The 15,131-nt window shown below is 32.5% G+C and overlaps 1 protein-coding gene across 1 annotated transcript; it reads right to left on the minus strand.

The window, feature by feature from the left end:
• Positions 1-496: 496 nt before the first annotated feature.
• Positions 497-1,988, minus strand: LOC106116560 (ATP synthase subunit s-like protein). Its single transcript, NM_001312626.1, is given in 2 exon segments — positions 497-928; positions 1,461-1,988. Coding segments are annotated over 2 exon segments (822 nt in total). The 5' UTR covers positions 1,862-1,988; the 3' UTR covers positions 497-507.
• Positions 1,989-15,131: the final 13,143 nt, after the last annotated feature.

Consider the following 15,131-nt stretch of genomic DNA (forward strand, 5'->3'; position numbering starts at 1 on the left):
ATGATAACAGATTGAGGTGTATCACATTTCCTTTCAACTTCAAATTTAAATGTTTGTGAATCCAAATAATGGACCAATAAGTAGCACCTAACTTGAACTTAAGACGTAATGGATACCGCGCAGCCAACCCCTCACTCCGAACGCATTGTTCAAACATATTGAAACATTGTACGAACTTATGTTAAACATAAAAAATCATCGAAATATATTTTGTTTTATTTACCCTAATTTCTATAGATTTTGTTGTGGTCATAAAAAAATCAGTTTCTGTGAAACATACTGATCAAATGGTTTAAAATAAAGATATCTTGCAAGAGAATGATATGTTGTCTTTGTGGCTTAAGAAAATACTAATTATTATGACAAAAGTAAAAAATTATTATTAGCTAAATAATGGTTGACTCATTGTTTGCTTACTTATAAAATTGGTTTGGTTGAAATCAAACAAAAAATATCATAAATTAACTTTTAATCTATACTAAATTGATGAAAATAAACTTACTATCATCAATCAGCTATTTTTATTACTAAACCTGGTTTCTCTTCTTCTAGCATAGATAAAGCTGTTTGCACTTGAACATTATCACCAGGATCAGATATGATGAGAAATTTAAGAGCTGACATTCTTGATAAAGCAATAATTGAACCCAAGCTTAGCTGATGACCAGTTATATCAAGAAATTCTAATGATCTTCCATTTTGGCCAGCGATTCTATCAAGGCACCATACATCTATATGTTTATTATTATTAAGGGACAACCACTTCAAGTAATTAAGACCGGATAAATTTTTCAATCCTTCATATCTGATACCATTGTGATGGAAATTTGTACAATCCACTGCTTCAACAAAATATCCATCAACATAACGGTTTGGTAAATTTAATGTTGCTATATCTCCAACAATCCATGGTGTTGAGCCTTTTAATCTGGAAAAGAAAGCATGGATTATTTTATAAAAAAAACAGCAAATATTAATCCATATCATCCAACTCAGAAACTATTAAATGAAATACAATAGACACCAAGTGAATAAGATGAGGCCCACATCTATTAGTCTTTCCACTTTTTTCACACATGTCAAACTGCTTAACTTTGGGTCGACAGCCAACTATTTTTTTTTGTTTATTTATAAAGTACATTAAATTATACTACAAAAAATCATTTCGCTAAACTTCAGGAGCAGTTTAGTGGCGAAAAGCTACACACTTAAATCTTAGCACTTCACTTAATACTTACTACGGCATATGAGACACTACAATTTAATATATAAAAACTATACTGGAATATATAAAATACAAGCTTTACAGTTACTTATTAGACAGTGTAGATATTTAGTAGGTGAATTTTAAATTTTTTCTTACAACTGCCCTTCCTCAGGCTATCTTCTCGTGTTGCATAAGCATTAAATTTTCGAGGCACTAGATATTGTAAAATAAGAAGGTATTTGAAAAAACTCACCTAACAGCTGAGTTACGGTGCGTGAAAAAGTGTATCGCAGCTAAATTTGCGCCTAAAGAAGCTATTCTTTCTGGCAAATATATTTGATTTTGTATCTCTTGAATTTCCTTCATATCGGCCCACCAATTTTTTAATTTTCCTATAGTTAAATTAGGTATATTGTTCATTGCGTGCAATATGTTCATGCTTGGATTTTTTTCTATGAAGAGCGATAACTTGGAAGTCCATTCGCCGTCTCGTTGGATCCAGGGCTTTCGCCATTCCGGGTAAGGTTTTCCGTGTACAGTCCGAGGTGGTATTCCTTCTTCATTTCGTTGATAAGATGATTTATTATCACAATAACTTCGAGTTTTCATAAGAGTATAACGCAATAGTTTTTTAGGTTGTAAACTCAACGCCATTTTTATAAACTGTAATGCCTAACCTATTATATTAAACTTTCATTAATATCTCTACTAGTCGACGATTTCAAGTAAACGATTATTATCCATCGTGTTTTAAACTCCGAATTGGATTTTTTGGATGTGTTTATCAATTTATAAAATGAAAATCTTACGTCAATGTCAAATTGACATATGATAATGAGATTCATTTTGACAAATATTTGCAATGATTCTGTCAGTGATGTAATTTATTCTCTCTTGAACTCTGTGCATTCGTATGGCAGGCCTATTTGATTTTTTATATAAAGCATAGCTTGGGGCTTGAAGATAGATTTGAAGTAACAACAGGGTTAGAATTAACTACCAGTAAAAGATACGGGCGCGTGTGAATCGGAACGAAACAAAAGTTATAATTACCAAGCAAGGACCTATCCATCTGTTGAGACTATTGTACTATGTACATTGTGTATCTGTGTATTGTCTCTATTAGGATTTTTATCTAATTTTTAAGCAATGCGCAATAATGATCTATAATTTAATTTATCCCGAAAATATAATTTTTGTATTCGGATCGAGAGTATAGCTGCTATTGTCCACCTAAAGACATTTGATCATATTATAATAATATTATACACAAAATATCGACACAATTCATAAAAGATAGTTATAAAGTCGGAAGCAGGCACTGGTATGATCTATTATTGAAACACAATGTTCCTTTATAATTAATCGCGCTAAAATACGCTACCATTTCAAATATTATAAAATGTCAAACAAACTGTTTTCTAACTTACTTACTTTGTACTTTTTAAAGGGCACAAATCTCTTGCAGTCATAAAAACATTATGTACTATATAACAAAAAAAACTTTGGTTACATGAAAACAAGTAAATAACATTTACAATAATTCCTAAAAACGGTTATTACAAATTACCAACCTCTTTGTATGTACATACATTATCCAAGGTTTTTATGCATCGTTTGCCCACTTCACAATCATAAAGTATTCAACAGTTCATACAATTTATTAATTAATTTATGTATTGGCGATTAAATAGCAAATAATACATAAGGATTTGCTAAATAAATATTGGCATTGTGGAAACACAAATTTCAACGGCAATGGGTACTAATGACAACAAATGCAGATTGTAATTAGCGTCAGGGATTTGTGCATAATCAGTAAACGTATTTCATGTCACGTCAAGCTTTGCCCACGTCATATGACGTATTTGTTAAACCTTCTGCACACATGAAAATAAATCATATTTAATTAAATATTGTATTTTCAGATTAAAGTCAGGAAATAATTACAGATTGATTTATTTTTTTCGTTCAATTTCATTTTTTTTGAACTTTTTACAGAATATATGAAACGAATTTATCATGCTCTTTGTTTTTAAAAAGAACGTGAACAAATAAGTTTTTTGGCTACCAAAATAACAAGCTGTTTAAAATAAACGATTAGTTCGAAACTCACTAAAGTGTATCAAGTAAGATAATAAAATCACAGTAAATCCTTCTTGGCTCAGTTCCAACTTTAGCCATTATACTCGACAAAGTAAATAATTTGTTCTAGAAACGCATTACAGTCGTTTTAGAAATGCTTTTAGTTATTGTGCTTAGGAGCATATGTAATTTGTTTTGCAATAATCAAGTATCTTTAAATTAAATTCAGTAAAAGTGTGTTGATATATTTTATTTTAATTTATAATTATTCTACACTTCCAAAATTACTCATGATTAGTCCATTATTACAGTTTTAAGATCATTTTTAGACAACATTTCTTAGGTATTTTCTATGTATAAAATAAAAAACACTAGCTGTTGACTACGATGCCTCACCTTCCTTATGTGGTCCAAAGAACTCTTAAGACGTTATATTTGGATGGCAAGTTGTTCCACACCTCTGCTACATGCACTGATACTGTTATTATTTGACGTACACAAAGGTAGTAAACCAGGATAGTGTAATGGATGTAGTTAATATTGCACGCTTTGGGGGCGCGCTCGTACCTGTCACATGCCATGTCACTCCAGCAGCATTTCAATGGGACTCATCTCGCAGGCTTATCAAACGGATATTGCGACATGTCACCTATGTAGTCACATAGCTTATGTACACGTTTACAATGTTCTATGTTTGTTAGAATATATCTAACAAAGTAAATAAATAAAGTTAGCCAAGCTTTATTTATCCTAACTTTCACCCGTCAACGCGGAAATAAAAAATAATTTTATTAGCATATGTGTTCTTCCCGACTATGTTCTACATCTATGCAGAATTTCAGCGATAACCACGCAGTAGTTCTGGAGATACCTTCGAACAAAAATCCATCCAAACATTCCCATTTATAATGTTAATATGATAAATTTACGCGTAACTATTTTATGCTACTATATATCATTATAATATATTTTTTATTATCTAACAGAAAATGACGATATAATGTGAATTTACTGTATAAAATCGTATACTGAATGCAATGCTTGTCAGTTGGGAAATTTGATGGAAAATTGTTTTGAAATTGCTCCTTCGAAACTTGGACAACGTCCCGAGGGCAAAATGCGTCGATACAAATTGTAACTAATATAGGATAAGAAACTCGCTTACATGTTACATCTTTTTTACTCTGACAAGTCAAGTAAACCTCGCACTGGGCTAGCGTAATTGACAAGGTCTAGACATCCCTACTTAGGCTCCGAATCCCTCAGTAGGAACCTGTCGTAAAATGGACTGATGATGATGACAAACAGTACAATTTGCAACGGTCTACTTACATACACATGGTCGTTATATGTAACTAAAGGCATCCCTTAGTGCTTATTTAGTGTGAGACGTCTACCCCATAAATGACTACGCGTGGCATTAAATCAGTGATTATTCATATGCCATTAATTAGGCGCATAGCAAAATCCAATTTGCACGATCCATTTAAAGCAATCAGCTAAAGGAAGCGTATGATAACGTCTGTTATGTACAGACATACGAATATTAGAGGTCTATAATAATGTTTCACCATCAACTCTTTGTACTACAGATATCTTTGCTTTTATTACTTTTAATAAATAGAAGAAATTAGAACATACACACACATAAGCAGAAGAATTTTTCTTTTCATGTCAGTTTTAAATCTGTGACCAAATAAAAAAAAAGTTCTGGTTATTAATACATTCTTCTCATCGAATGGGACGAAGAAGGCAGAAGATTTTTTCAGTCTAGTATTCCAGCTAGTAGTAAAGGAGTATTAGATTACTATGTATACATACAGTAAAAGATTTATATTTTAAATGTGAATAAAATCCAACATGAACAGTATTAATTACAATGCAATAGGAAAATGCATTTCGCTCCACGTTCACGGTGCGTAATTAGCATGCATGCATAATATATGTGTTATAAACATGGTTTATTATATGTATACATATATGACGACCCAGTCTGGTGTATCTGCTGCCTTAATTTGAATTTAGATTCGAATCCTTTGACATTTCGTAGTTTTACGTCTTGAATCCTTTATCTATCTGACCGCCACTACGTCCGTACGCAATTAAAGAAAAACTTAAGTAGCCTATGCGTTCTTATAGACTATGCTTTTCATATTTGTAACAAACAAACACCCATCCATCCATTCAAACATTCGCATTTGTAATATTTGTACGATTAATAAGCCATTTAAGATAAAAGAAATAAGACAGACAGAGAAATTATGTATGTTTATGCTTTTACTCGGTGAATTTAGTCTTTTCGTCAGTAATTTACTTGACATTTGTTAGAGGTTTATTTAACAAATTGTCGCGTTAAGTTTCCTGAGTTCGGTTGATAAAGTGTTAACAAAATGCATTGAATATTCGATAAGTTAGCTGGAAAATTGTCCTTAAATTGCTCGTTCGAAACTTTAGCGATACCGATGAAGGCAACAATGAAAATATCTGATCGATAATGAATTTGGCTTCTTAAGTATATTTGCTTTGCCGATTAATTTGAGTAAGTTAACTTCAATATCAGGACAAGTTATCTAAACATTCAATTGAAATAAAAATTGTATACAACATATAAAGATTTTTAATTTCATCAAAAGTTTAGGCAAAGCTTGATTTACAATGTTCAGTGAAAAAGCGGTTTAATAGCACGTACGTGAGCGAATGAAATGATAAATATGAAAATATTCCTGATAACCCCATTATGTAAATTGAGATCTATCATACCTGCACATATTTGCGAAAGAATTGAAAGATATGTTTGAAGTCAACCAACCCGCACTGGAACAGCGTGGTTGACTATGGCCTTGTCACCCCTAACATAGGGTAGGCTCCGAGCCCTGCAGTGGGGATTATAGTGAGCTGGTGTAGTGTATATTGTGAACGTGAAACAAACAATTATCAGTTCATCGTAGTTTCGTAGTATTTAATTAACAGTGTTAGGGGACAATGGTATTCTGATAGGGTTTGTCTAACGCATACGCACAGAATGATAAACATCTGACGCTGGGATGTTTGCATAAAGCAAATATGCTTCTAATGAATTGCTGATCATCGTTAGTTTGCGTTCAAACGGCGGTTCAATGAGCAAGCGTTAAATGTTTCCATTGATGAAATACCTGAACAAAAACATATTGCTTTTCTCCTTATTACCTTTGTATAGACAGAGATAAAAATATATTCTTATACCGATGTGACAGCAGCGCCAATTCACGGTTTTTGTAACAAAACATTTATTTTCAACTAGTTATGCCCGCGACTTCGTCCCCGTGAAATACTGTCTTTGAGTTGCGCGCGGTACTGGATAGTACGTGGACATTATCACATTTTTTTTTTCTAAAATAAAACTAGAGAGATATAATTTAAAGGAGAAATATAATTTCTACGTCGTCATTTTTTTTGCCATTTAATGAAAATAAAATAAAATTTTGTCCAAATATCTCATTCGAGTCATATTTATGTATCGGACAATGTGTCCCGCGATCATTAATTTCATAACATTCTACGGATACAAATAAATGATAAAATATCTCTGTTCCACAATGTTATACATTTTTAATTGCAATTCTGAAAAAAAAACATGTTTCCAAAACCTGATTCTTGATAAACGATGTCTGAGTGTCATATAAATATTGTGCAAACCACATAATATTTAAAAACATTCAAGACCTATTTATATTACAATAAATCTATGAATGTATTCTTCTTACTAATTTTACAAATACGAATGTTAGGGTGGAAGTTTGTTACAAGGTATCGCCAGAACGGCTGGAAGAAAGCATAGGCTACTTATTAAGTTTTTAACCACACGCGCAAGGAGTCGCGGGCGACGGCTAGTATAATATAAAATTTAAAAAAAAGTATTTTATGACTGTAACAACAGAAAGGTTGACTTAATAATTTATTGAATTACTACCATTTATTGATCACAACTCTAAAATGTTAAAACAAAAACGGTTATTTTTAACGGTTATAACGGTTTAGCGTCATACTTTATTTAATAACGTTACCCACTCCCAACCCTTTAGGTGTGTCAATCAATCCCGGGCTGACACGGGATGGAGCAACGAAGTGTCGGGGGAAATGAACTAAATGCACTCACTCCGAATACAATCTCGACAAGAATCGACATCTACGTAAAGAGATACGTTGACAATGATTATTATTGCAGCTGTTTACTTTGCAAACCTTACGACTGGAATAAATACACTACAATACATTAATGTTTGTTTTATTTGTCTTAATCGTAAAAAACAAAAAAAGAAATTACAATATTAAGTAACTGTTTAAGAGGTGACGATTCAAAAAACTTCCTTTAATGTACAAACTAAATTACATATTCAAAAATTCGATTACAAAATAATAAAATGCAAATGAGGTTTACAAGCTTTTAAAAGTAAACAAACGCGTTGAGTCGTCGCAAAAAGAGTTGACACGGGTCATATTTCAGGCTGAATCAAGCTCCTCGTGGAGCGCAGCCAGTCACAATGTGTAAGCGCTTAATCCACAGCCTTCGCTCTAGCTTTACAACGACGGCTCCAATACATACTGACATAACTCAGAAATTCCAATTTTCAGAACAAACATTTTAGTGTAAGTAATGTCTACACAGCAATATAATATTAGTGTACCTAAACTAAGATGAGTCTTAGTTTAGGCGTAGTCAGCTATATTCCATTTCGAATGTCATGATTTATAGAAGATATTCAAATGTTTATAAGTAGAGGGCAAAAAGCACAAAAAAAAACAATTTTTCTCAAAAAAACGAGTTACTACACTTTAAGCATGGGATGGTCTCCGTAGGCGTCGAGTCTCATCCTTTAATTTTAATGTTGCGCGCTTCATGAAAATACGTGTTTAATTTAACGCGCCAACAAAATAATTTTTAAAAGAAAATTTTGTCGAAATTAATTTATAACATTTTTAAAAGTTCATGCTCAATTAACTGATGCTAGAAACTTTATGTTAAAACGACAATGTAAAGATTTAGTTTATCGTTTTTGAGAACTAATGTGTTTCGGTAGAGAAAACTTACAGTTAAGAATACATAACAAAATAATTCTATTGCAGACGAAAAGAAAAGAAAAATAAGAGTCATGGAGTACATTGAAAACGTCTAACAACAGTTTACTCGAGCTCTCTTTGTAAAATCGCTTCCGACGACAAACATATCTACGACAAATTGAATTCAGTTAACTTGTTCTTCAATATATTTTTAAAACATAAAATAAAGGCCATTTTGCTTCTGTGTATAAAGTAAATGAAGTGTCCTGGACATAGACTTAACATGTATCAAATTAAATTCATAAGGTCAAACAATAGAAGGAAATGTTTGAAAAAATTCTGTTTCAACTGGATTTAAATTCGACTTAAATTTTGTAAACTATAAAATTCGTAAATCACGAAATAATAGCAGACAAAATCTTTACAATATCTTAAATCATAGTTAGCAAAAACTCACATATTCCAAAAAAAATGATTTGTAATGAAATTAGGAACGAAGTTTTTTACAACAGTAACGTTTATTTAATAACAAGCTTTAGTTATGTCTTAATTTACGACTAAAATCATGTAAATAAAATATTCATCGACAAATTCTCTGTCGCCCATGTGAAGCCGGGGCGTGGCCCTAGTTATATGAAACAAAGAGACACTGTTAGAGGGAAATTTAGAGTGTACAGCTTTGTTAAATTAATGGGTGCGGGAGTTTGCGGACGTAAATCGCAATTTGTTCACCGCTAACGTCTAATGAAGACTTCGGAGCTCTGTTGTTAATCCAATTTTATACTATACGGTTTGCATGCTTTTAGTTAGTTATATGTCGAGTCGTTTCGATTCAACACAAAAATTAAGTAATATTAGATGGATGAATGTTTGTTAGATGGTATCTCCAGAACGGCTCAACCGATCTCGGTCAAATTTGGCGGGGATGTAGCACATAATCTTTAAGAACACATAGGCTACTAATTAGTTTATAAATTTCGCGCGGAAGGAATCACGGGCCACAGTTAGTTGTTAAATAAAAGTAGCTAATATTATGTTGCGTCGAAAGCGTTGTGAATTTGGCGCAAAAATGTTTTGCAATTTACGAGTTTAAGTATAATATGTAGTTTGGAGTGAATTGGAATAAAGTATTAATTTTGCTGACTGCTGATGAAAAAACTTTCAATCACATCCACTAAAAGAGTAATACTAAACTTTATTAATAACGTATTAATGCCGTACTAGAATCAGTAATATAAATCTACACTGAAGTTCACCAAGCGACTAATTAATTAGTCTGATGGAACTTAGATATCGCTCGATCGATATTGTAAATTTTTTCTAAACCAATAATAAAATTTAATGAATCTGACACTATGATGTGTGACACATGACACATAAATGAATGAAACTAATATTATAAATATTACAAAGCGAATATTTATATGGATGGATGGATGTTTATTTGAAGGTGTCTCCAGAACGGTTGCACGGATCTCGATAAAATTTGGTACAAATATAGAGTGGAAGAACACATAGGCTACTAATAAAGTTTTTTTTTACTCCGCGCGGACGGCGTCGCAGGCAACAGCTAGTAAGATAACAGTAAACCGTAAGAGCTATCGAATATTTATAGATAATAAAAGATTCGCGAAGTAAAAAACACAATAAACCTTAGCATGAAAAACGTTTTAGCAAAGATGTCTTTAGAAAAAAGGAATTCAGTGTCATTTATAAGTTTATTTAAGAATAAATTCTACAATAACTTACTTTTGTATTACTTCAATATTGTTGGATTTTAATAAATCTACAGGCCCCGAAGTTCTTGAATTCAAAAATAACGATCAAATATATCTTAGCGTTTTTTCGCAAGTTGTTTTAAAAGATAAACAAGCGCAACTAAACTTCGTCCTTACAGTTAAAGCAGTATGAAAAATAAAATTTACTATCAATTTTTACTAAACAACCTTTATTTTTTCAGAGCGGTATGCTTTATGCATACTCCGCGCCCCGGGGCGGACGCGGTGGTTATGTGGGATTCTCTTCGGGATGGGAAGCATACCCACTAAACCCCTCTGTTCGTCCTACGCATCATGGCGACGCCACGTGCACGCTTGCGCTTTCGTCCGCCTTATACTAAACAACCTTAAAGAACGACTCTGGATACGCGCGCTTCTATTTTGCATTGCAATCGCTGTCACTTCATTGGCAATGGAACACCAAATTTTTGTCTACCAATGCCCATTGACATCTTAAACAAATTGTTGACTACCTTAAATGGACAGAAGATGGGTTGAAAGAAAGAGACTGCTAACCCTTTCTATACGTCCCATCCCGTCCCGAGTTTAACTCTCTTTCCAATCCAATTGGCGCTAATAACTTCTATCATTGTGCCCTTTTCTTAAAGCCCAATAAAAATCTGATGTGCACAGTATTAAGTAAATGAATATCGAATCGTTGAGTGATGTACATTTTACACGGCCATTAAAGCGAAGCCCGGATCAAGTTGATACTCGGCGCACCACGACATGGAATATCACTTAAATGTTGCATAAACCCAATCTCATTCCACTACGAAGCTCCACCGACATTATTTTTAAAGAAACTAGAACTTTAGTGGTTAATTTAAAAAGAAGCCTGACTGACAATGCTGCATAATTCGGGAAAGAATTTGAATGGAAGACGAAGATGAATGAAGAAGACGAAAAATAAACCTTACTCCTCAAAATCAAATCTGTCGTTTAGGCTTAAAACAACAATGGAACGGACGTAATATATAAAACCACACTTCTGTGGGTCGGAGAACAAAAGAGAGATATCACTAAAACTACGCTACCGATTTCTATTTCAATATATTACTATGATGTGTTTGATTGATGAATATTGTATTTTTATCAACGGCATAGATTTCTTTTATAAGCTGTCGCCTGCGACTCCGTCCGCGCGGAATTAAAAACAAACGTAATAAGTAGTCTATGTGTTCTTCCAGACTATTTTCTACATCTATGTCAAATTTCATCGTGATCCGTTCTTCAGTTCTGGAGATACCTTCAAACAAACATTCATCCGTCCGTCCATCTAAACATTCGCATTTATAATATTAGTAAGAGTAAGAACTAAGATTAGTATGATAAGTAAGACAGATGGACTGTTTCATACAAGTTTGACGTCTAATAAAGAGTTGATTTTTGAAATGTCTATTTGTACTGTACTTAAATGAAAACATTAATGAAAACACCAACAAAAAGCCTTCAGACATTACAACGGTATGTAAAATTGTAAATTAAAACGATCGAAGTCATTGGACGTCACCTATATTCTAACCTAACTTTTCATTTTGTTAGAATGATTGACTTGAGTGCTCGCATTTTACGTTTGCAAAACTTTTTAATTTTAATAACTTCAATATGAAATGTTGCTTAGATATCTCAATGAAAGAGCTGAACTGCTCTCATAAAACTTGAGTGAGACGCACTTCGCAGCCTCTCCAGATATATTGCATCCAGCATATTAAAACGTCAGTTGCATTGATGTATGAATGAACAGTAAAGATACGTTGCCAATATCTAAGAGTTAGTGAGATTTTATGATTACTATTTGATTGCTGCACGTCTTTGTGTAGAGGATCACAAACGATTCTTTATATAAGTAGTGTATAAATTATTTTTATTATTAGGTAAAGTAAAATAAGTAAAAAGTTAATTAATAGTTAAAGTAGTAACAACTGGTAATATTATAAGTGCGAATATTTGGATGGATATATGGATGTTTGTTAGAAGGTATCTTCAGGACGGCTGCATGAATCTCATTGAAATTTGACAAAGATGTAGAATATAGTCTGAAACAACGCATAGGCTACTAATTAAGTTTTTCTTTTATTGCACTTAGGCGGAGTCGCGGGCGACAGCTAGTAATTAAATAAATGATATTTTTTAATAACAGAAGGGGGCAAACAAGCAGCATGTACACCGAGATATTCAACGACGACCATGGACAAAAGCAATACCAGAGGAACCGCAGATGCGCTGCCGGCCTTTGAGATGGTGATCATTTAAATAGTAAAAATCAATCTATGGAATATTGCATATGTGCAATTTTATTTTTATATCAAAAGTCTTAGAAGTTTACGAAAATGGTATAAAATATTTTTACTACTCAGATATAGAGTTTTATTCGTATCAATAAAATTGATACAGGTAAACAATAAGATATAAAATTTTATTCACAAAAATATGTTATGTCGAAAAATATTTAGTGTCGGAAGAATTTACAACATCTTTATTTCGAAAGGTTTAGTACTGTTTCGTTCATACATAAACAGATACTCGGATGATATTGGATAACAAAACATCTTGCGAACTTTATACTTCGTAAATAAACTTTTGCGTTTTGATAACATCCTTTTGGTTGTAAAATGTCAGTGATACTACTTACTACTGTACAGAAATTAAAGTGTAAATAAATATATTTCAGAAATCGTAATGAGACATTTAAAGCATCGATGAAAAGTTTAAAACAAAAAAGAAATATGTTAACTTTCAGATGAAGGTATGTTTAAACCGCTATACTTATGTACTTTTTGTGTAAAAAGTATTTTAAAATAATAAGAACGAACGGCCATACACGGATTACTTCAAACGGTTGGCGTACGATCGGCAGTATTTATAGAAGTGACTGCCACTGGTCCGTGTATGGCGAGCGTCAACTATTGATCGCTTCAATATCTTACTGTCTGATCGAAGTCCGTGTATGGACTGAAAACTGACTGACTGGAAACTAGACAAATTCTTTACTTATTATGATTGCCGCGTAAATCACGCATACGTGTCTATATGACGGTCCTTGTGTATGCGGCAGTAAATCTTGCGTCCACAAACTATCGTATTGTTTCACTGTCGAGTATCCTTAACATATGAACATGGGAGTAACAAAGGCTTCCTATATCATAAATTATATGTTGTCTTACACATTCTAATATAACCGAGAACACATACTGCCGAAATATACACACACGAGCTATATATCTATGCCAACTTTCAGCGAGATCCATGCATCTGTTCTAGAGATACCTTCTAACAAACATTCACCCATCCAAACATTCGCGTTTATAATATTATGGTAAGATAAGATAAACCGTGTTGATGATACAGTTGATAATATGTGATAAAAATGATATTGTTGATAAAAATAACTATTATAAATATCGCAAACGATATAATAAATTCCTAGAGAATGAATATTCTTGAGTTTTAAATAGTATTTTTATAACAATTACCCGAATTAAATATAAAACATAATTAGTAGCCTATGTGTCCTTCTAGACTATGTTCTATTTGCCAAATTTCATAGAGATCCGTTTAGCTGTTCTAGAGATACCTCAAATAAACATCAATCTAAACATTCGCTTTTATAATATTAGTAAGATTGTAATTGCAGTATGTAGTTTAGGCCCAAGGTCTTAACAAGAAGTCATTATAGGTACCGTATTTTCTTATAGTATGATTTAATATATATTTATTTTGTAAACCAAATTGTAATATAGATAAGTAACGCTACATATGTAAGCTAGTTCCTTACAATATTCCAGTGTTATTCAACAAGACTAAAATAATACTGGACTATCTTACCAGAAGCAATATTATTTTTGCATACACACAAGGGTTTAGAATCAACCTAAGATATAATTAAGATTGTTGCTACGTTTATTTTAAATTAATTGAGTTACAAGTTTAAAATGTATTAACGCAATGCATTGTCTTATTCCAGAAAGAGATATTCTAAAACGAACGAAACAGATAACATGTATCCATTTCGTTTTGAAATAGGAAAAGAGAGAATAGTTTTTTTTTTATCTTACCAATAATATAAACGCAAAAGTTTAGATGGATAGATGGATTTTTGTTTGAAGATAGTACCAGAACGACTGAACGAAACTCGATTAAATTTGGCATGGATGTAGAACATAGCCTGGCAAAACACATAGGCTACTAAATAAGTTTTTTTTTTAATTAAACGCGCACTTCGATTCAAGGGCGACAGCTAGTAAAGTCATAAAAGACAGAATATCAAAGTAATTTCTTTAAATAAATTTAACAATATAATTTTTAAAACACGTTTCCTACTCTCGTTACATAGAAGGAAATTATTAAATTTGTTATTATTGCACTCGAGTCCACGGGCAAGTTAATTTTTATCTCTTTGAAGCTGAGCGGCAATTACTGTGTATTAGTAAAGTTGCTTTAATTCTTTTGCCAGGAGTGTAACGGCAGCGCTGCCAACTAACGAAGTCGGAAATAAAACAAGCGATGCTTCGCTTTCATTGAGCACTTTTATAAACTTTTTTACACCAGCTTCTTTATATTTTTTAAAATAATTAGATAGCTTTCAAATCATTTAAATATGCTGATATATTGATACAGACAATTTCATCGCCGTGCTTCTTATTGTTGTAATTTATAGGTAACTAGCTGTCGCCCGCGACTCTTTCCGCGCGTAATTTAAATAACTCAATGAGTAGCCTATGTGTTCTACCAGACTATTTTCTACATCTTTGCCAAATTTCATCAAGATACGTTGAGCCGTTCCGGAGATACCTTCAAACATCCATCCATCCATTCAAACATTTGCATTTATAATACCAGTAAGACTAGTGACATGTCCGAGTTGTATTGTTTGACCGATCACGACCGAATCTAATAACTGGTTTTAATTATCGTGCTGTAGATTAAACTTTGTATACGATGGAGTACAAAAATCGTTCGATTTCATTATAAATAGACTTTTGGATTAATATTTCAATGCTAAAAGTTTGAAACTATTAGGA

The sequence above is a fragment of the Papilio xuthus genome, unplaced genomic scaffold (assembly GCF_000836235.2).
Source record: "Papilio xuthus unplaced genomic scaffold, Pxut_1.1 DF827714.1, whole genome shotgun sequence".
Lineage (NCBI taxonomy): Eukaryota > Metazoa > Arthropoda > Insecta > Lepidoptera > Papilionidae > Papilio > Papilio xuthus.